The 22,258-nt window shown below is 39.6% G+C and overlaps 1 protein-coding gene across 11 annotated transcripts in view; it reads left to right on the forward strand.

The window, feature by feature from the left end:
* Cher (filamin A protein cher) overlaps positions 1–21,822 on the forward strand; it is a 59,155-nt gene extending 37,333 nt beyond the window's left edge. For 4 of the 11 annotated variants that reach the window (XM_077426544.1, XM_077426547.1, XM_077426546.1 and 1 more), the window contains 8 exons: positions 6,606–6,831; positions 13,085–13,225; positions 13,723–14,025; positions 14,215–15,273; positions 17,445–17,638; positions 18,747–19,188; positions 19,815–20,018; positions 20,444–21,822. In XM_077426544.1, the coding sequence (XP_077282670.1) occupies positions 6,606–6,831; positions 13,085–13,225; positions 13,723–14,025; positions 14,215–15,273; positions 17,445–17,638; positions 18,747–19,188; positions 19,815–20,018; positions 20,444–20,628 (2,754 nt within the window). In that variant the 3' untranslated portion in view covers positions 20,629–21,822. Of the gene's footprint in view, positions 1–173; positions 337–356; positions 517–3,087; positions 3,288–6,605; positions 6,832–11,490; positions 12,430–13,084; positions 13,226–13,722; positions 14,026–14,214; positions 15,274–17,444; positions 17,639–18,746; positions 19,189–19,814; positions 20,019–20,443 lie in introns of those variants that run through there. The other 7 variants (XM_077426551.1, XM_077426554.1, XM_077426553.1 and 4 more) reach the window with 7 other exon arrangements.
* Positions 21,823–22,258: the final 436 nt, after the last annotated feature.

The following is a 22,258-nucleotide window of genomic DNA, read 5'->3' on the forward strand; positions in this document are numbered from 1 at the left end:
CGCGAATACTTCCTCTCGCGCGTGTCGGTTGCCTTTGAAAAGCCTCGTGAGACAAGGGGCGACCGACGATGCGTGGAGTCTCCTTGTGTGATCGTCTTCCCGATGCCGATCTGGATGCCCGGTGCTCTCGTCAACGACGAGCCCCGGGTGGGTGGGGCGCGAGGTGTATCTAACTATAGAGGCAACACGTAGTGCAGGATATTGTCGCGTAGTCTCCAGCGAAACAGTCCACTGCGAAGGCTCATCGAGACCGCATCCGCTGGCTCGTTATCGCACGAATTCTCGCCTATCGTCACATGGACCCCGTCGCACCGTAACACACGAATTCCGCTCCAAGTAACACACACACACACACACACACACACACACAAACAAACAAACACACACACACACACACACACACACACATACACACACACACACACACATACACGCATACATCTTTATCTCTCGCTAAATCTTCTCTGCCTGTTACATCCCTCCCCACTTTACGTGGCATAGACCAGCTGTGTGTAGGTGTGTGTGTATGTGTGTGTGTGTGTGCATGTGTATCTATGCGCACGCGTGTGAGTGCTGCCGTCATCAAGTGGTCCAGAGTGCCACCGATCGCAAATGCTGGACCGCCATTAACCTGCTAAAAGCGAAGAACCACACGAAGAACCTTTATTAATCCACATGTGATGTTTGATGCTGGCCAAACTACCTACTCTAATTCCGTAAACATCGGAAGTTATTTCTTTTTTTTTCGAAATATATGAACATTTCGTAATATAGAATGAATTAATATAATGATATGATCAGAGGTACATTTGTTCTGCATTATCGGACCGTTCAATCTTCTCTACTTCTATAGTAAATAAAATTATAATTATTAAATATTAGTTTATAAATCTTTTTACTTATTACATATTTTCAGTATGTAATACGATAAGATATGCATTAATATAAATAAACATGTATGGTCAGTCATTGTTCGTCTGTCTCGTTAAGTCGGATGGCTTTCTTCACTGATGGCTGTCAGTAGAAAGACTAATATAGCCAGACATCCCTCTTTTAAACAATAAGTAAAGACTGTAGACAAATGTATTTTTTTCTATCTTTATTTTTTTTGTGAAATTTGTCTCATCGTCAGTTTGTTTTGCTTCGAAATCTGATTTAACACGACGCGAAGAGAAACGCGATGAGTTATAGAACGCGATGTAAGTCGGAGATATAAATGCTCGGATATTCGTGCGGTCGCCGGTCGCCATGGCATTTTGTGACACCTGCTCAAGTAACTCACTAAACTTCAATGCTTGAGAAATATCATTGTCTCGAGATGCGCGGTTTTCTTTCTTCGGGGTGTGAACTGAATGAAGTGCTTGTGCTATTTAATTTTACACGCTTATTACATGCAGCTTAATACATTCGACTATTCAATAAAAAAAAAAAGAATAATCTGAGAAGTCACAAGTGACAAAATAGAGATTTGCTAATTATTACACTTTATATATTATTTAATAATAGTTTTAATAATATCTTTACGCTTCTCTTTTATGTTGATATTTTCATTTATCTATCTTTTCGCATTTAGTAAATATTTTAGTAAATATTTAAAAATGAAGAAAACAAAATAAAATTGGATCATCTTACAATTCACTGAATTGATGGAAATATTTTAAGACATCCACTTAAGATAACATTATTTTACGTCAAGAGAGAAATTTACATTGCGCGTATAATGACAGGTCGCGTCACGCGTCATAATTCTTCGCGACTGCCGCGCATAAATAATATTCAGAAGTGCACGACGTGCATGGCGATTGGCGATCGATCTATTGTCTAATAAGATGACATCTGGTAAGAGATATCTCTCTCAATTCTTGAAATATCAATCATATTCTCCGTATTAAAGCTACGACCCGTTTTGAAATCCAATACGCATCTCGATGCCGGCGTCCATCCTCCGCCGAGAGCTCCTAGACTATTTCGAGTGCGAGTTAAGCTTCCCCAAATTTATAAGCAGAAACGGAGTGGGTGGCCGGCGGGGGACGGGGGAGTGAATTAATACCGTGAGTTAAATTAAACCCCGTGCCACGATTCACAACAGTGACTTTGTGCGACACATTCCTCTTGACGACCGACGCCGATGTTCGCTATTATTTTCTCACTTTCTCGCAGAATCGAATTCTTTTCACCTTTAAACCGAATAATAATTCTGAAATAATTGTCGTAAAAATTTTTGCATTTTTAAATTATTTATAAATGGAAATCTTTCATACCTTTTCATGAAGTTTGTTAGTTCTGTCAAAAAGTTGATTCTCGCACACAAAGGCAATATAGGGGAATCAAAAGATTCTCTTATATGCAGCGTGAATATCCGCTATTATTTAATATTTATTCTGCTATTTTTTTAATATGTATGAAAAAATACGCATCCAAGTGTTCATGCAAAAGCTGCATAAATAATTGCAGACGCTTCGTAGGGTACTAAGGAAACCGTGAATCTCTTACTTTGATCATTGATGTCAGTTTAATATAGGTGAATTAGTCTTAAAACCTGACATTATATATTTAGGATTTATCCAAATTTACTGTTGTTCTGGATATACATTACGATCGCGGATCTAAGATTTCGCGACTTTGTACGATGTACTTAAAATATTGCGGACTATATTTTTTGTTTTGGTGATTTCATAGATTGTTATTTACTGGTATAGATACTTATTTACTGTAAACATGTGTAACATTAAGCGTAATTGTTGATAATTTAATTCCAAACTTTAAGGAATTATTTATTACATTTTATTTGTTATATATGTATTTTAATTACATTGAATTCCATCGCTTAAAGTTCATTATCCTGTGTTACATTGAGGATCAAATTTCCGATTATATGTATCCGGTGACGTCCTTAATAACTCATGCACGAATTGTCACTTATAGATTAACTGTCGCGCAATCGCGTCCGTATTGTGCTTTGTATTCTTTATTCTTTTGTAATGTGTACGAGTGGGGGCTGGGTATCTATAATTATAGTACATGAAATTTAGCATTGTGCCCGGAATTACTGGTTGGATACCACAGAGACTCGCGAGTTTCGTATCGGCCACCGACGTAGCTGGGCGTTTCCTCGTAAATCGGTGAAGCCGAAGCGTGATAGCCAGGTCAGGTACACGAATTCGCAACTATAGTTAATCAATCAATCCTTCGTAAAAGGAGAGGAAAGGCCCGCGGACCTCCGGGAGGCTTAGAATATGACGCCGATCTTGCGATGGTTACGTTCGTCACGTTCGTTTGCGGACTGAGTGAGTGATACGAGTGATCGCGATAACCGAATCGATTGGCTAAGGAATAACACGGATTTGAGCGAAGTAATTGATAGAATATACATATAATCTCATTCCATGAGTCCTCACTCTTTCGACAAGTTATATGTAATTTTCTTTGCAATTTATCGTACACAGTATTTTTAAAAAATAAAAATAAGAGTGAAACTCTCTATCGGCTAAAAGTTCGAGACCATTAATTAAAAATTTCTACTATATGAAATCACAATTAGGCACTGTAATTTGACATATTTTTGTTATTTTATTCGTTGTTTTATAATGAAAAATATAAAATGTTTTAAAATTCCATAAAAATATTTTTTATAAAATGAAACGAGTATTAGACACTTTCTTCGACAAAGTAAGCACCTTTACATTTAATTACTGTTTTACTAATCTAAGTACCTAATCCAGCTACAAGTATATATTTATTTTTTTTGGCGAAAAACTCTTTCATCAAAAAAATCTAAAATAGTCCATAGCTCAGTTCTGGAGAAAAAGCTTTAGTTCAGATCATAGTTCATTTTCTTGAAATTAAACAATACTATGTTAATCACAGCTAAGCTAAATATAATGCGTATTTACTCTGAAATAAAAAAAATTTATTTTTTTAAGTAGCTACTTATTATAATTGGAATATTTTTATATTTTATAGTGGTCTCAAACTTTTGGCCGGCAATGTATGTCAGTGTGTGATACCTGATCCAAGATGATAAAAATGATTTTCTATGGAATATTAGCATCTTCTTATCGGGATCTATAATAAAAAATTTTGATAAGTAAATAGAGATATGCCATCTTCTGTCGGGCTGTTTCATTGTAGTCTAATAATATTTGTTTGAATTTATATACTTTTTCCACTCAAACTGCACGCTGATTATTTGTCGGTCTTAAAACACAGTTATTCAATTAATAAATAAATTTAACGTACTTAAATCGATAATTGATTTAACTTTTTTATGCTGATAAGCATCCTTTAAATTACTGTAAAGAATTTATTGCGAAAATCATCACCCTAGCTAGGATTCGAACCTGGACCTCCCTTCAATCCGTGACGGGATCTTTATCAATTCGACCACTGAGATATGTATAATAAAACATTTTATTATATGTAATGAATAATCTCCCATCTTTATATATACTTCATAAACTTATACAGAAACATTTGTAATAAATTCTTTGTTAAAAACAGATTATCTGATATGTTCTCTTGTAGGAATCAGGAAAAGGAAATTTCATAGTGATATTGCTTTGATATCGTCGTGTCGCATTTTCCACCATGAAAGCCGACTATTTTCAGTATCTCCCTGAAAGCTAATTTTGGTTTCAGCTGCAATATTGCGTCTCGATGATCAACAGGCTTTGCATAATATTTCATACCTCTTAATTGACAGTGGCATTTTGAGGAATTCGATTCTCCTGGACGAACCTTTTCATATCTTTAACTAAGAATATATAAAATTTGTTTCTGCAAAATATTGCGAAAAGATATTAAACAATTCCGATATTGTACACATATAATGCTATATTATTTACATACCTCTAGGAAAAAAACAGTTTTTTTTCCAACTCTTTCTCTTTTTTAACTTGATAGATGAAATTATTAATATAGTTTTAAATCCATTACACAATATAAAGAGATCCTTCCTATAGCATGTGTTTACAGGCTAAGCAAACATATATAATTTTTATAATAACTATTTTCTGCAAAGCTCTATATTGGTATTTATAAGTATTGCTTTATTTTATAACTAAATTATTTTAACTAATCAGGCATGATTTAAATATTGCTATACTCGAACTTACAATGTAACCTGTGGTTTATACAGTAGAATATAAGTAATTGCAAATTATTTTAATGCGAAGTCATTATAGATACAGGCTTTTCGTGATGATTCGAATTTTGCAATAATTCTAACGCGGTTACATAATAAATTCTTTACACGCATCGCACTTTGGCTTGCGACCAGCATCGAAATACGTAGATTTTATCGTAATGAGATGTAACGCACACCATCTCCCGATTTCGAAAATTCCTGCACTCCTCTTTCCTGCGAAGATTTCGCAAGAATTTTATTAGCCGTTAAAAAAGCAAAAAAAAAATGCTTTTTCTAATGCTTGGCGTTGTTCCAGCACCGAAATATCTTATCGATCATGCGGTATCGCGATCCATTGTCGCTAGAGACACGTCATCACGTCGTAAACTTATTTTTATTAACAATCACAATCTCTGAATCTGCATTTTTATAAGCAGAAATAAAAATAAGAAGCAAACCTCGATCTGATATATTTTATTTCGACGCAATCACGTTCACGTACTTGGAGTGCAATGTAATGTCAATTATTTGTACAGTAAACTGTTCCTTCAAAAATTTATAATTACACTGCAAGTCCAAGTGTGTTATTTCAGCTGAACCTCTTCTTACACATTTCTTTCCGTTTTAAATCACGTCATTTAATATACGATTAAATGTATTAACTTGTAATTTAATACGAATAAACGTGTTAAATGACGTATTTTAATACGCAAGAACTATGTAAAAAAAAAACTTCAGTCAAATGTGTCATTTTAAACGTTTATACGCAAAAATAACACACTTGGATTTGCAGTGTGCGCTCATTCGCTCATCAACAACTATTGTGAATTTTGCGAAATGGTACATGACTGTTCTCTTCAGTTTAATTTTGTAATCACGTTTCTCTAAACGTTGTCAGATTGACTCAATATCTTTTAGTCATCATTATAGAGAAGTTACCTTTTTCTTTTTTCGAGAAATTAATCGAATTTCTCTTCTTCTTCAACGGCTAACTACAGCTCAAAATCGAGCCATGGCCGAACGAAGTTCGGCCTTTATTAAGCCCGAGGCCTTCCTTCTGGTTTCTTGTAGATACACTCTCAGTGGATTGCCATTAACCTTTCCGAGAGGTGGCGATCAAATAAGAACCGACGATTTTTGATCGGATTTGAACTCGGATCTTCGGCTCGTTAGACCAGCGCACATCTTTCTGCGCCACGATCGCCACCAATATATCGAGTTTACCAGATAACATTTGAGCTAAACTAGTTGCTGTTTATTGACGATCGTCGCCGCGATTTTTGTTTTTCTTATGTTAGTAGAAGTTCGACCTTCTACTAACGTGTAATTTTTAAACATTTATGCGTGTAAAAATAACACACTTTGCAGTATATCTGTAGTCTATAATAAAGTGTTTGGTCTACGAATGGACTGCAAAAGAACATCTATTATAGACATCAATGTTGTTAACTGGTTTCTCAATTTCAACGACAATTTCCAGGCATCCGAGGAGTATCGGGAACATAGCACTCACAAAACTCAACGGGCTCGCAAAACACAGCAGAGGCAAAATCAGCACGTTGTCGAGCAGCGCAGCACAACCCTACAAGAGAGTTCCACCGTCACCACAAAGCGTAGCAGCCAGCAGGAGCTATCGAAAAAGAATTTCAACGTTATCCGATTGAACTCCATCCCACTACCTCTCGCGAGCGGTGGCACAGTTACTTGTAAGTAACATATTTTTCGCTGGTATTTCGAGAATTCTTAAAATCTTCGTCTATATTTTTCAAACGTTGCTTTACTCGTTATTTCGAAATTTGCCTAAAAGGTACTAGTTGCTATATAATGATATAAGTTTTGAATACATGCGCTACGATTGGTTGGACACCGAGAAATATAAAAATTGCTTTCTCTTATAAGAGAATAAGTGTGAAGTATTAATAATGTTTTTTTCACTCACACATGAAAACGGAGATTATTTTGTAAATCTAATTTCAATGCACAGTAAGGATCCGAGCAGAATGGCTAACTTATAATTTTAAGACAATGTTTTATACTTTAAATCTTTGTTTTTAGCAAGGGACAATAACTGCCTTGTATCTCAAGTCTTACAAATGTTGACGCTTCGTACACTCGTTTAAGTCAGCCATTATGCTCAGGCCTTAACGCACAATACTGTTTTATGCCTCGAGTCTTAAACGAGTGTACGAAGTGTCAACATTTGTAAGACTTGAGACACAAGGCAGTTATTGTGCATTGTTAAAAACAAAGATTTAAAGCATAAAATAGTGTCTTAAAATTACAAGTCAGCCATTCTGCTCAGGCCTTAGGAAGAAATAACGTAACGCGCTGTATGATTTAACATTGCCTCATACTACTACGCCTAAAGGTTATGAATATTATTTAAGAACATGACTACAGTAAGAGTACACATTTTTTAGTTAATTAAACCTAGTTAAAATGCTATCAATCGATGAGAGACAGAATTTGCAAGACTGTCTGATTTATTATTAGCTCGCACTACTTTGAATGACGCACGATTCTCTTATTCATTGAAACAGTACAGATCGCGTATTCTCTTTGATATTCCCTTTTCTGCTTAGTCAACATTTATAATTATGCGAGGAAATTCTGAGAAGAAATCTCATTATAATTTATAACCGATTAAACATATTAAAGATTTTTTATTGATAATTTTTTTAAAATGAGTATCTTTTAACGCGCTCCAAAATTGCCTTTTGAAGAATCGAGTTATCTAAACTATGTCCTTTTAAATATACGACTGATTGCACATAGAACAACAAACTTGTTTCCAATGTTGATCGAACTGTATAAATAATATTTTTACAGCAGTTAGTTTATTTAGTCTATTTTCTATTATTAGTTTAACTAGCAATAGTTAAACACACATCTCGGCTGGAACCCATTCGCCGCGCGGAAATAAATCTTGGACTTTACTGCGCCTGCGCAACGTGCCACGCGTTGCTCTGTCGAGAGACCTTACGATGCGAATTCTTCTGCCGAATTCTCGCATAGAGACGGATTCGGCGCGTTTACTACACCGGATTTACGCGCTCTTAAATTTTCGTATGGGGATGAAACTTTCTTTCCCCTCCTCTTCCTTTTTGCGGCAATTAATGCATATATATAGATATTATTCCTAAACGCTTTATACTTAACATTACGACGAAGGATATATCCGTCATTAATCATGCGTGCGCACCGATGCCGCATTTGACTACTTGTACTTGCTGTACTTGATGAGTTGATGAATTGAGTTGATTAATGATCGACAATGCTGTCTCGTGTAACACTTCGAAAACCAAATTAAGAACTTCAGCGTAATATGCTCCAATTGTCGTTATTAGATAAATAAAAATATATAGATAATTATTTTGAAAAAAATACTAATTATTAATCGGACTTTAATTAATCACTAATAAATTAATTAATAAGAGCTAATAGTATTTAATTAAATAAATATTCAAGTAAATAGCTAAATGTCAAAGGAATAGAGGGAACAATGGTAAGCTTCTATTACTGAGCAACGTTATAAGATAAGCGAAAGAGTCTCCTATCTTGATGGACGAACTTACTTTGATAAATAAACGTGCGGCGACGCGTAAATGCGATTCAGTTATACGTAATGTTTCGCGGTTGACCAATGCGCGTTCGGAAAGCGTCAAATGACAGACATGACGGATTCATCGTATTCGCGCTTTATCCACTATACCTTCTTGCCAAAAATATGGCGAGCCTGGACACACACAGGCCGGCGTGGAAGGACGATGTATATATATGTCGGGTAAACGCGACGCACTGTCCGCGATATTAATATTGGGTGATTAAGTGGCTCCGGATGCACCGTAGTCGCGCGGTTGCGGTTGGTCCAAAGCCGAGCCTCGAGATTCTCCGAGCGGCCGAGGAGGACGATAGCGCGGGGTCCAGAAAAAGACCCCGATCCCTTCCACGTCCACGGCCTGCTTCTTCATCATCCACCGGTCCAGGTTCCCTCATGCGCCGGCATGCGAAGATCAACTGGAGCGATTTTCCGGTCGACGAACCCGTGGCGCGATTCGATTCCGGACGGTGGTTCGCATGGTACCACTTGCCAAGAGATCAGTATCTTGTTGCATTGCTGGAAGTCCGCGGAAATCTCGTGCAAATATTCTTCCGCTTCCAGCTAGCTAAATAATATTACTTTTATTTCGTGACGTTAATATTACCCGAGTTCAGGGATACGGGAAATAGGGACGCGGAAGTCATTCGAATGAAAGATCACTTTGAATCAGATCAGTGATTTTCTGGCGGATTACGCTGGATAGCTCCGGCAACTTTTGACGCGCGACGATGCACGCGCGCGAATAATGTTGTGCACGATGGACGTTTCAACGCATCACGCTTGTTGTTCGCAATTAGTCAAACCCCGGCCGACACCCGCTTCTCTTCATCATAACGGCTGTGGCGCGTGTTAAATGCCGCGACGCGCGCGAAACCGATTCGCTGGCTTAATGACTTTCTTCATAGTAAATGAAATAGCGATCACGGAAGCGTAGCCAGGATGTTACGCGCCAAAATTGTGCTGTCTTGTCTATTTTGAGAATTCTACGCGGAAAGAACGGTTTTGCTGAAGTATCCAAAAATTTCGCTATTAGATACAGATCTGAAAATAATTTTGTTGGACCATCAAAATGGAATTCTTTCGTGTGATAACAATTTACGTAACCCCCCGTAAAGAGATGAGAACGAAAGAATGCAAAAGAATCGGGGGAAGATATGCAGAATTATTTTAAGAATACTTTACAGAATATTTTTTTACGACTTTTTTCTTTTTTACTTCAAGTTTATTTGGACCAAAAATAGGTCATTATATTATTATTGCATTGTTAACCTTTTGTTGCATCCTTTGCGTCCCTATATGGGGAATACCTATTTCTTCGCAATTCTTCTATGGTTTTACATATTTCATAATTGGTTTATGTAACATTTGATATCGTTATGTTCCTTAGATTTGTATGTGTATGTACATGAATAACATATATAAACTTTTGAGCGGTAGTGTAATTATTTTTTGACTCTATCACTGATAATTTCTAAATTTATCTATCACTTCTAAAATAAAACTTTATTACAATCGGAATTTGGCACTTGCAAATTTTTATTTTAAATTAAAAATCCGAAGCCTAAAAAACTCTTGCGTATATAAAAAATTTTATACGTAAATAAGTCAAAGTTAATTTTCTTTCAATTTGGCTGCCATATTAAATCCGCCATTTTAATTTATTAAATTTTGATTTCAGATTTGCAATTAGAATTGCAAATCCCCAAAAACCCACATATACGAAAATTTAACAAAATATGTTCAACAGAAAAACTTGCGCAACAAAGGGTTAAAACGAGATATAAAGTGTAACTGCTAATCTTTTAACGAGTTAAAGAAATCTTTTCTTATTCTTGTGATTCGTGATGCATCAAAAGATATATTTGCCAAGTTTCTCAAAAACTTTGATTTGAAGAGAGAAGACATTTTCAAGAGTAAGACGTTTCTCGTCGGGTTATAATAATAGTAATTTATTAATTTGGTCCTCGTCACGCGAGAAGTATCACGTTCCAAAGACAACCTCGATCCTTCTTCTTTAGCAATCAAAAGCAATATGCCGAGCACCTGGCAATAACGTCATCACATGCACCGCGCTTAATGATGGTCGCGTCGTCGTCGCGTTCCCAATTTACCCCGATCAGCGCGGACCCCGTCCAGCGTTGATCCCATCACGTAACGCAGAACGCAGCCTATGTAACCGATCCATCCACGATTCGGCGAACCGCGCTTTACTACACATGCATGGCGCGCAACGTTATATGTATATGCATGCATATAAAATGCATCTTCACACATCGATATACCTGTGTCATAAATTTTCGCGCACCAGGTGCAGGCGCCGCGACGTCGACCATCCGCTTCCTCCCACCCAGCCGTGGAATCCTCTCGGATTAGCGCGTGCGTATACTTCCATAGGTTCTCATCCCGATTGTGTATGCGTGCACGGATATGTGTGTGTTCGTCGCTGTTGGTAATATTCCTGCGTACGTGTGATCCTCGTGTGGCGCGGCCAATAGAAGGGATAGATCTCTTCGTAAAGAGAGACGAAATCAGAGAGAGAAAGAGAGAGAGAGAGAGAGAGAGAGAGAGAGATCGTTGAAGAGGGAGAGAAAGAAAGGGACGAGGATGTCTGATAGACGAGGTAGACTGGCAAGGTGGCAGGCGACACGGTAGTTAACGCTGGAAAAAAAGATCACCCAGCCAGATCGACGGCCAGCTCATCGTCCTCGCCGCCGACCGACTTTGGTGCTTGTGCAACCACCGCGACCGCCAGTCGTGCCGGAGATGCGCCTACGTGAGGTCGACTGACAGGCGCCATCAGGCTGGAGACCTCGCGAACGAGATCACCTGGAGAACGCCGGGAGACATTGTTACCGTTTCGGTCGGTCGGTCGGTGTGTCCGTCAGTGGGTGGGTCGGTGGGTGGGTCAGTCGGTCTCCCCTTAAGTCGGTTATCCCGCGGAACCCGGAGATTCTCGAATTTTTTTTTAGCGTGGGCGTTCCGATACTCGGAGAAGATTTATCAACGTCAATCTATTCGGGGGATATCTTATATCTCTGGGGTGTCGCCTTCCCGCACGTGACACGGCGCGCTGTAACTAAATTCTTTCACTTATATCGAATCATCTCAGCCGATATTTAGAAGTGATGTAAGATTTTTTGTTAAACTTGATTCTTTCTGCGTAAAATAAAGATAGGATCTGTCTGCGAGGAGAAATAAAAAAAAGTAAAACCGTTTTTAATTAAAATAAGCTACCCCGCGCAAAATGAATATACACTTGTCTCGCTAATAATCACAGAAATAAAAAATGTTATTAATTCTCCTGGCAATATAAATATATAATTTTTCTCTCGTTTGACAAATCGCGATTATTCTGAATATCTGAATCTTTGCGGTGAACTCGGAATAGAATCGGTGCGATCCTATACGATCGCGAGTCACGATAATAGTTTGTCAAGTGCGTCAACGTCGACGGAGATCTTGAAGTGTACTCCGTTGGAGATGATTTGGGGCGAGGAGCTAACGGAAATACCAGCCACGTGGCAGGAGGTATCGACCTTCTATAGAGCTTGGTTGAAGAGCGTGTTCGTCAGCGAACACAATCACGCCGAGCGCGGACCGGTCTGCTACGCTAAAAGCACGGTCCAGCAGGAGGTTCTAGGACCTGGACTCGATTTCGCGCCGCTCATCTTCCAGAGTATCTTCTACGTCGACACGAAAAAAGGTTTTGCCTTTAAGAGACCTTTCAATTCATCCTTAACTAATTTCAAACAGCAAGCGATATTTAAAACAGTTTATAATTCATCAGATTTCGTAATTGTATAAACTGAAAAATTAATTTGTATTGTCTACCACGAATTTGTGAACACTTATTAAAAATTAAATACTTAGTGAAAAATCTGCACAACGTTTCGTTACGCAACTTTTTTCTAATACGCATCTCTGACCGAAAAATATTTCAGCTTATTATTTCCATCTTATTTCAAGATTTTGCAAATTTGTTTAGACATACGTTTTAAAGTGTAAATACCAACCGGATTCAACCTAATTATTAGGGATATGTTAGAGAGAGAGAGAGAGAGAGAGAGAGAGAGAGAGAGAGAGAGAGAGAGAGAGAGAGAGAGAGAGAGAGAGAGAGAGGCAAGAAATATGACTTTCTATTTCTGAGGAATATTATTTATGTATATCTTTGAATATGAAAACGGTGAGCATGACAAACACAAACATTAAGCAGTTATTTTTGATATGAAATCTTGTTTGGGTGCGAAAGCTACAATTTTATACGCCAGTGCCAACCAATCGCGGCGCACTCGAGGGAACTATATCGCGCAGATGTCCTTGGGGGCGTGTCTGATAAACGCCACTCTACTCGTTTTCAGCCGAAGTGAAGATGCCTAGCGGAAACGTGGACAAGCCGGTTATCGAGGACAATCACGATGGCACGGTATCCATCAAGTACGAGCCGAGGGAGGAGGGCCTCCATGAGATTTATGTGAAATTCAACGGCGAACACGTCCAGGGTAAGTTAAATCCATTCATCTGGCAAATTAACGGCGATTACGCAATCCGTGAGAGGCGCGATCGATCATACGAAGATTCACATAGCATCTAAGAATAAACCGCGCTAATGTACGATGCGCGTGTACGATCCGTATACGATCCTGAAACACAGAGGCTATATGAAATTTCATTCCCCGTGTAATGGATCTCGCGAGCGCCAATTTGTGCTAATAATAAATCTCTTCGTCCGACAAATTAATTTACTTCACGCGACCATCATTAAGTATAATATTTCCCAATTACCTCGTCTTTCCCTCTCTCTTTCTCTCTCAAATAGAAAAAATATGTTTTAATACATTATTTATTACAATAACTCGTGTTATATACATCGATACTTGATTTGAAATTATAATTCCGCGAGTAATTATATAAATATAAACTTTTTACAATAAAACTATATAATTATCTACGTGAAAAGTATTCTGTGTTTTATATTAATATACGATTTTGTTGCTAGGGTCTCCCTTTAAATTCCATGTCGATTCCTTGGCGAGTGGATACGTAACAGCGTATGGGCCAGGTTTGGTCTACGGCGTTTGCGGCGAGCCTGGAAACTTCACTATCTCGACGAAAGGCGCCGGCGCGGGTGGTCTCTCGCTGGCGGTCGAAGGACCCAGCAAGGCCGAAATAAGCTGCCACGACAACAAGGATGGCACGGTGTCGGTGTCCTACCTACCCACCGCGCCCGGAGAATACAAGATTACCGTTAAGTTTGGCGACAAGCATATCAAGGGCAGTCCTTTTGTCGCCAAAATCACGGGTGAGTGCATCAGGATTATTTTTGCATTGCGATTTATTCCGAAGTATGTTTTATCAATACCAAATTGTCGGATCAGGCTGTCAGATAAAAAATTATTGTGTTTCGACAATATTCTCAATTTTTAATACATGTTACTCCAAGTATCTCGTTCTTTTTGTAATGAAGAATATTAAACGTCGTCATTTCTAGGCGAGGGCCGCAAGAGGAATCAGATCTCCGTAGGTTCTTCTAGCGAAGTGCAGCTGCCGGGTAAGGTATCCGACGCCGACATAAAGTCCCTAAATGCGTCCATTACGGCACCCAGCGGCCTGGAGGAACCGTGTTTCCTGAAGAAGATGCCGGGCAGCGGCAACATGTGCGTGTCGTTTACGCCGCGCGAAGCGGGCGAGCACACCGTGGGTGTGAAGAGGATGGGCAAGCACATACCGAATTCCCCCTTCAAGATCGACGTGAAGGACCGCGAGGTCGGTGACGCGAAGAAGGTCAAAGTCTCCGGTCCCGGTCTGAAGGAGGGAAAGACTCACGTGGAGAACAACTTTTCGATCGACACGAGGAACGCCGGCTTCGGTGGTCTCTCCCTCTCGATGGAGGGCCCGAGCAAGGCCGAGATCCAGTGCAAGGACAACGAGGACGGCACCCTGAACATCTCCTACAAGCCCACCGAGCCCGGCTACTACATCATGAATCTCAAGTTCGCGGACCACCACGTCGAGGGCTCGCCGTTCACCGTCAAGGTCAGCGGAGAAGGCAGCAACCGACAGAGGGAGAAGATCCAGAGGCAACGGGAGGCCGTGCCGATCACCGAGGTCGGTAGCCAGTGCAAGCTGACCTTCAAGATACCCAGTATTACGTCCTTCGACCTCGCCGCCACCGTCACGTCACCCGGCGGCGTCACCGAGGACGCCGAGATCAAGGAGGCCGAGGACGGCATCTACGCGGTGGCGTTCGTGCCTAAGGAGCTGGGCGTGCACACGGTGTCTGTACGTTACAAGTCCATGCACATCCCCGGCTCGCCCTTCCAGTTCACGGTGGGCCCGCTCAGGGACGGCGGTGCCCATAGGGTTCACGCGGGTGGATCCGGCCTGGAGAGGGGAGAGCAAGGTGAGCCCTGCGAGTTCAACATCTGGACCAGGGAGGCGGGCGCGGGCACTCTCGCCGTCTCTGTCGAGGGACCCAGCAAGGCGCAGATAGATTTCAAGGATCGCAAGGACGGCAGTTGTTACGTCATCTACGTCGTTAACGAACCCGGTAAGTCATGAGTGTGTTCCTTGTTTATGGTCTCGACGCGGATGTTTTGGCCATCGCAAAATTCTACGAAAAGCGCAACTAAAGTTATCGCACGCGCGTAAGAGTTAACACGTATTCGAGAGCTAATTCTGAACTGCAACATTGTAGAAATTACCAATCCGTCATTTCAGGTGTCCATAAAGTTTACAATATACTAGCAAGATGGACATTTGCCAACATCGATTCTGCTTGCGCCATATAATTCTTGTTTGACTGATGCAAAGACGATTTGCGCCTCGAGAAGATACTAATGCCAGTCCCTAAGATTTGTTTGCTAAATCAATCCTGTTAAACGACGGACTGTTTAGCGGCGTACTTTGTGCCGCGATGGATTACTCGTCGCGCATAATCCATTGCGTACTGTCGCCCGAGTGACTCACGAGCGTTCCAAAATTATCCGCACAAATTTTATGGATCACCGGCGATATCCGCGCGTGCTAAATCACCCGTGACGTGTGGACGCATACCTATTGGGCTTAATACGCGCGAATTTGATCGCGCAGTTAAATACTTGAATGCCTCCTAGATAAAGCGAAACGTCACTCCACATTCGACAATTTTATGATCTCGATGAAAACAGCATGCTACCGAGAGTCTACTAAATCTATCTCTGAAATTTTCTATGAGACTCGATATTCTCTTTAACTATTTTTTTTCCTTAAAAATAACTGATAGTACATATAATAATTGAAGGAAAAGAAATATCTTCTTTTATATTGTTTCAAATATAATTTATTCTTTTATGTACCATAAGCACAGTATACTATAAGTGACTTGATAGAGTAGATTAATGCAATGGACTCTGCGTTTGCAAGTTTTCAAAAATTTAAATTCCTTTAAGTAAGCATTGAAACAGCTCCCATTGACGATCTGTCACATATTCACGCACGATTGAGTTTACGTGCGCACCGTAGCCGCGAACGTAGCTCAACGTCGATTATTCACAAAGTGTTAATGAATTCGGCTCGACTGCTCGTTGATCCGTCGTCACCCATCCGTCCACCCCTCTTTTCCGCCCTGTTGATCGTCCAGCTCTCTCGCCCCCCCTCTCTCTCTCTCTCTCTCTTTCTCTCCGGTTCCCGAAATATCGCCGTCTATATTTGTTAAGGTGGATCCATATTTTGGCCCCGCAGTTGGCTACTCGCGGCTGGACGCGGATTAGCACGCGATGGTTATATTTGGGCCCCGTGGGAGCGGACTGCGGACACGGTGGGGATGATCGACGAGGGCATGGGGGCGCGAGCAAAACAGAAACGCGGGGATGCGGTGAAGTGAACGAGGGGGGGAGAAAGCTCGCCGACGAATCGAGATCAGGATCGACCCGAGGAAAAGTAGTGGTACGCGACCAACCTTCGGTTACAGCTGCGATCGTTCCGTCTCTTTCCTCTCTTCTCTCCACCCTTTTACTTCCTCTTTGCTCCTTTTCTTTTTCCTCAGTCCTCTCACGCTTTCCGTTTCCCCCTTCTCGATCCGGATCCTTCCTAGCTACTTCCCCCGATTTCCTTCTTGTTAATCTCGCTCAAAAAGCTCCCCCCGTTTCTTTAACGTTGGACTTTCACTTCCGGCGAAACCCGTGTCGTATAAGGGTCGATGGCTACCTTCACAGCCACTACGCAGATCGTCCTGACCGGAAACGAGCCGCAGGAATCTCAGGAAGGCGATGGTTAGTTCGATCCTTGGGCGGATATCCTCGCGAATTTTCCTACTGATCCGTTAAGCAGAAAACGCGCGATGTAGCTATCCTGTAAATATTTCGAGCCATGTAAATATTAATTGTGAAATAACAATCTACAACATATATCCTAATAGGTATACATATCTCAGTTTTTTTTTACATTATATTATATCCTGTAAACTATTTTGTCCCAAAGATTATTATTTCATTTAAAAGTTATAATTTTTATTTAAATGAAATGATCTTTATGAAAAAAAAAATCGATTCTTTTTTCATAAAGATCATATATATATATATATATATATATATATATATATATATATATATATATATAAACGTTAGAGGAATACCACAATTTTATTATTTAAAAAAAAACCTCCATACAAGCAATGAGCAGGTCTACATTATTTAATTCACTTATTTACGTATCGTCGTGCTTACTTTCCACTCTTTCCAGGCGAATACAGGGTGGGAATCAAGTTCAACGATCAGCACATCCCGGACTCGCCGCATAAGGTCTACATCTCGCCGGCGATGGGCGACGCGCACAAGCTCGAGGTCGCGCAATTCCCCGAGAGCGGAGTGCAGCCCGACAAGCCGTGCACCTTCCTGGTGCGCAAGAACGGCGCCAAGGGTGAACTGGACGCGAAGGTATAAAGCTGCCCTTTCCCTTGTCGGTAGCGCAAAGACTCGCGGAGGGGCTGTAACATTCTCGCGAGTCCAACTCACACCGCGACACATCTCTTTGCGAAAGAGAGGAGGAGCGCTGTAAATAACTCGCGCGCGTGTGAAACGCCGTCGTTGCAACAGACCGCGTAGGTGGGACCGCGAACGTATTTTTACTGTTCGCCATATGCACATAGCTGGATGAGTCATGGAGGATTTCGACACAAAGTGGTAGCATCTCCGTCATCCTCGTAACGGCTCCTCTTAGTGGTCGCGCTCGCTTGACAGTCGCGATGTTTTATTTCCTTCAAGCTCGGTTCTTTACGGCTCGACGATTCCACTTGAAAAACACTTAAGTTGTATGATACTATGTAGTATTTATCCTTCAGACGCCAAGTATCGTAAAATTCTCAGTTTGAAATTATGCAATATCGAGAGGAAACTTTACATTTATGAACAGCATAAAACTTACAGAAAAAAAGAAAAGAAAATATGGTAATTATGCATGTTAGTTATGACTTCACCGATTTCAATGACCTTGACATAATGACATACATACCTATATTGTCAAGGACACGACTCTGAGTAACTTTCAAAAGGTTTTCAAAAGCCGTCGTTCGTTATTTTATTCAAAATATAGCGATTATTTTTAATATGAAAAGATTCCACATGTGTTTCTAATTTTTCACGTGAAACGAGATCCATCTCACCCCATCCCCTGTTTACAAGGCAAAACGAGGTTCTTGACAATATATGTCAAGGTCGTTGAAATTTATGAGGTCGTAACTAACATGCATAATTGCCAAAAATATACTTCTTGAATACCTATAAAAAAGAAAGAAAGCGCAACTTGAGAAAGGAAAATATACTTCTTAGATATTAAGAAGAAAAAAAGTAAAAAAGGACCTAGTATAAAATTACACCTCTTTTTTATAATGACAAAATAATCCCCCCAGAAACTTAAAATTTAATAATATTTCTATCTTTATACTTTTTAAGGCAATATGATACCAGATGCTTTAGCTGAGAGATTTCTGAGAGAATAAGAGCTGATTTGCCGAGTCGTATGTCAATCTATCCGTTATTCTTTTAGATCGTGTCTCCGAGCGGCATCCAGGACGATTGCTTCATTCAGAATATCGATGGAGACACATATTCGGTGAGGTTCATGCCGACGGACAACGGCATCCACCTGATCCACATCAAATTCAACGGGGTGCACATACCAGGCAGTCCGTATCGCGTCAAAGTTGGGAAAGTGGACGCCGACCCGGCAGCGTTGCACGCCTACGGCAACGGCCTGAAGGAGATCAAGACCGGTCAGAAGACAGACTTCATCATCGACACGTGCAACGCCGGTAGCGGAGCGTTGGGAGTCACTGTAGATGGACCCAGCAAGGTCGCCATGGATTGTACCGAGGTCGAAGAGGGCTACAAGGTCAGATACACACCTTTGGTACCAGGCGATTACTATATCAGCATCAAGTACAACGGTTACCACATCGTGGGTTCACCATACAAGGTTTCTTGTACAGGTGGGTATTCTTTATAACATATTTACGGTTTCTGGGTACTCGTCGCGGCCATGTTGGAATGTGACGTCAGAAGCGAGAAATGACACGTTGAAAATTCTTGCATGGTATTTCCAAATAAAAAGATATTTACTTAAAATAACACTACAGATCACTTTAGCACATTTCAAAATTACTCCGAGTTGAAATCCCTTTCCCTTGACAGTTATTAAATATCTCAACATATCCGTAAAAGAAATGTGATATGATGCGGGCTTATGCGCAGGAGCATATGACAAGGATTCGTATTACATTATTCATTTTATGGCTGTTTATTAACTGTCAAAGGAAAGGGGTAGACCTAACCTAAACACGGAGTATTTTCGAAGTGTGCCGAAAGTGATCTGAAGTGTTATTTTATGCAAATACCTTTTTATTTGGAAATGCCATGCAAGAATTCTCAACGTGTCAATTCTCAACATTTTTCGCTTCTGACGTCACATCTCACGAGATGTCGGGAAAGAGCTCAGGAACCTTAATGTATATACATAATTTATAAATTATTCTAACATTAATCTAATAATTACAATAATTTATAAGTTATTTTAACAAAAAACGGCATTGGAGAAAGTAAATACTGTCTATTCCAGGCGCGGATTTGGCGGAGAGAGGTGCACAAGAGACAAGTTCAATCGTCGTCGAGACCGTGCAAAAGATATCGAAAAGCAAGCAAACTGGACCAGTATTGCCATTGTTCAAGTCTGACGCGGGCAAGGTGACGAGTAAAGGCATGGGTCTCAAGAAAGCTTACCTAGGAAAGCAAAATCAATTCACCGTGAACGCGGGGGATGCCGGTATGTGATTGCTATATCACAATCCTTTAAATCCTAGCTAGTCACACTTATTTTCGAGTCTTTAATTCGCCACACTCCGGTCCGTGAGACTACTCGACTTTGTCGCATTGTCATTTTCAGCCTAATTACCTAATATTTTTAAGCTTGTAATGTATATATATAGGAATTAGAAATACAGAATCTAAATAGGATGTGTGTGATAATATCAGGTCAAGAAAATGATTTAAGTTTAAATTGAACTTATTATAAGAAAAAGAAAATAAAAAAACATTCAACGGTCTATTCTGGACCGGAATGTGTCGAGCTAGGGTTAAAAATCTTCCTTGCAACTGAGCAACTAAGATAGTCTGCCGATTACATTGTACTGTCTATAATATTTCGATATTGTTGTAAATCTAAATCGCTGATCAATACCGTAATTGCAGGTAACAATATTCTTTATGTGGGCGTATACGGGCCCAAAGGGCCGTGCGACGAAGTCTACGTGAAGCACGCGGGCCGCAACAACTACAACGTGAGTTACCTAGTGCGCGAACGGGGCGAGTACATCGTGATCGTCAAATGGGGCGACGATCACATTCCAGGTTCACCCTACAAAGTTGAAGTTTAAGCCGAACCAGCATCCAGACTAGACGCGCAACGCATCTGACATCGCCACGACGGTCAATAAAATAAAGCCATGCGTCGTTTTGTTGTAAAACTACACGGGTCCTTAAAGTTTACATCCAATTTCGCCGAATATAGAAACGAATTAAGTGCCAATCTAGATTTTCGAGCAGTAAACTCACTCGATATTAATCGCTGGCGAAAAATACATCTAAAAACGATCCGGCCTACGCCGAAACGACGCACGTTATCTTGATTTCTAGAATAGCGGTCGTATAAAGAAGACAACTATGACACTGACGATAAAATTGCGATGTCACTTCTCGCCGACATAGTTCCATTCGCTCATTCTTCCAAAGTCCTGGAGACAATTTGAACATCTTAGAATTGATGATTTTTGTTAAATCTAAAAGATTATACAGTCGCGATTAGAAGTGACGAGAGAGATTAAAATACACGATACAGAGAAATACGTAGGTCAATTACTTGCTGTTTGTTCAAAAATACCAATTGTGCCTTTGATTCGATGTAAGTACATTTACAGAGATATATTCGACAGAATCACACATGTACATGCAATATCATACACAAAGACACAGATAAAGACGCTGTCATGTCTCACTCAAGTCAGATCCTGATTACATTATGTTACATATTATCGGTTATTGAGCAGGGAAATAGTCGGAACTGTCCCTTATCGATTTTGAGATGGGCTTTGAATATATCATAAAACAGCATAAAAATAAAAGAAACCTATATTTTTATATATGTTTTTTCACATGTTTGAAGGTTAAAACAATAGTACTCAATGGTTCGATCTCAATTGCAATAATAATGCAGCGGAAGGTATATTAAGAAATATATTTTCAAAATATCTAAATACATATTACGAAATACGTGAAATATATTTTTTCTAGAAAAATTTTTTCATATATTGTACAATTTCAATTAATATTTGATTGAAATTAAAAAATATAACTTCGAGAAGAGTTGTTTCAATGTCTAAAATGTACGAAAAAGCATATATAAAAGATATTGTCTCTTATTTTTAACTGTTCTAAAATACGTCCAAAGCCCTTCAAAATCGACGAGAGACAGTTTCGATCATTTCTTTGTAAATATAGATTAAATATATTGCAACTGATTATAATATAATAATAATAATAATATAGAAATTAAATAAATAATATATTTATTATATGATCTTTTCGTTTACCATCTTATCCTTGTGAGGAACTGAAGCATGTTTCTTGTCTACGGGACAATAAGTGTGCAATGCATGTTATTGTTTGAATAATTGAAGGATTGAGAGAAAGAATACATTTCGGAGTAGATAGGAAACATTTCAGAGGAAGCAAAAAAACATGAAAATTTGAAAAAGTTTATAGATAATTCAATTTTATTTTTCGAAGTTTATTTTCAAAAAGAGAATGCAATTTCATTTTATTAATTGCGCAGTAGCTAATAGAACAAATTAGAAAAGCAGTTTTATTAGAAAAGCAAGAGCTAGTTGCGCCAATTCAACTTTGTGATTTATGTTGTTTAGCTCAATATCACTTTCGAAAGTTATATACGAGATATAAAGAGAAAACAATTTTGATGACGAAAAATAATTGGAGAAGAAATATGATAAT

This window comes from Temnothorax americanus, unplaced genomic scaffold, assembly GCF_048541705.1.
Source record: "Temnothorax americanus isolate GAGA-0224 unplaced genomic scaffold, ASM4854170v1 Scaffold115, whole genome shotgun sequence".
In the NCBI taxonomy this organism is placed as follows: Eukaryota; Metazoa; Arthropoda; class Insecta; order Hymenoptera; family Formicidae; genus Temnothorax; species Temnothorax americanus.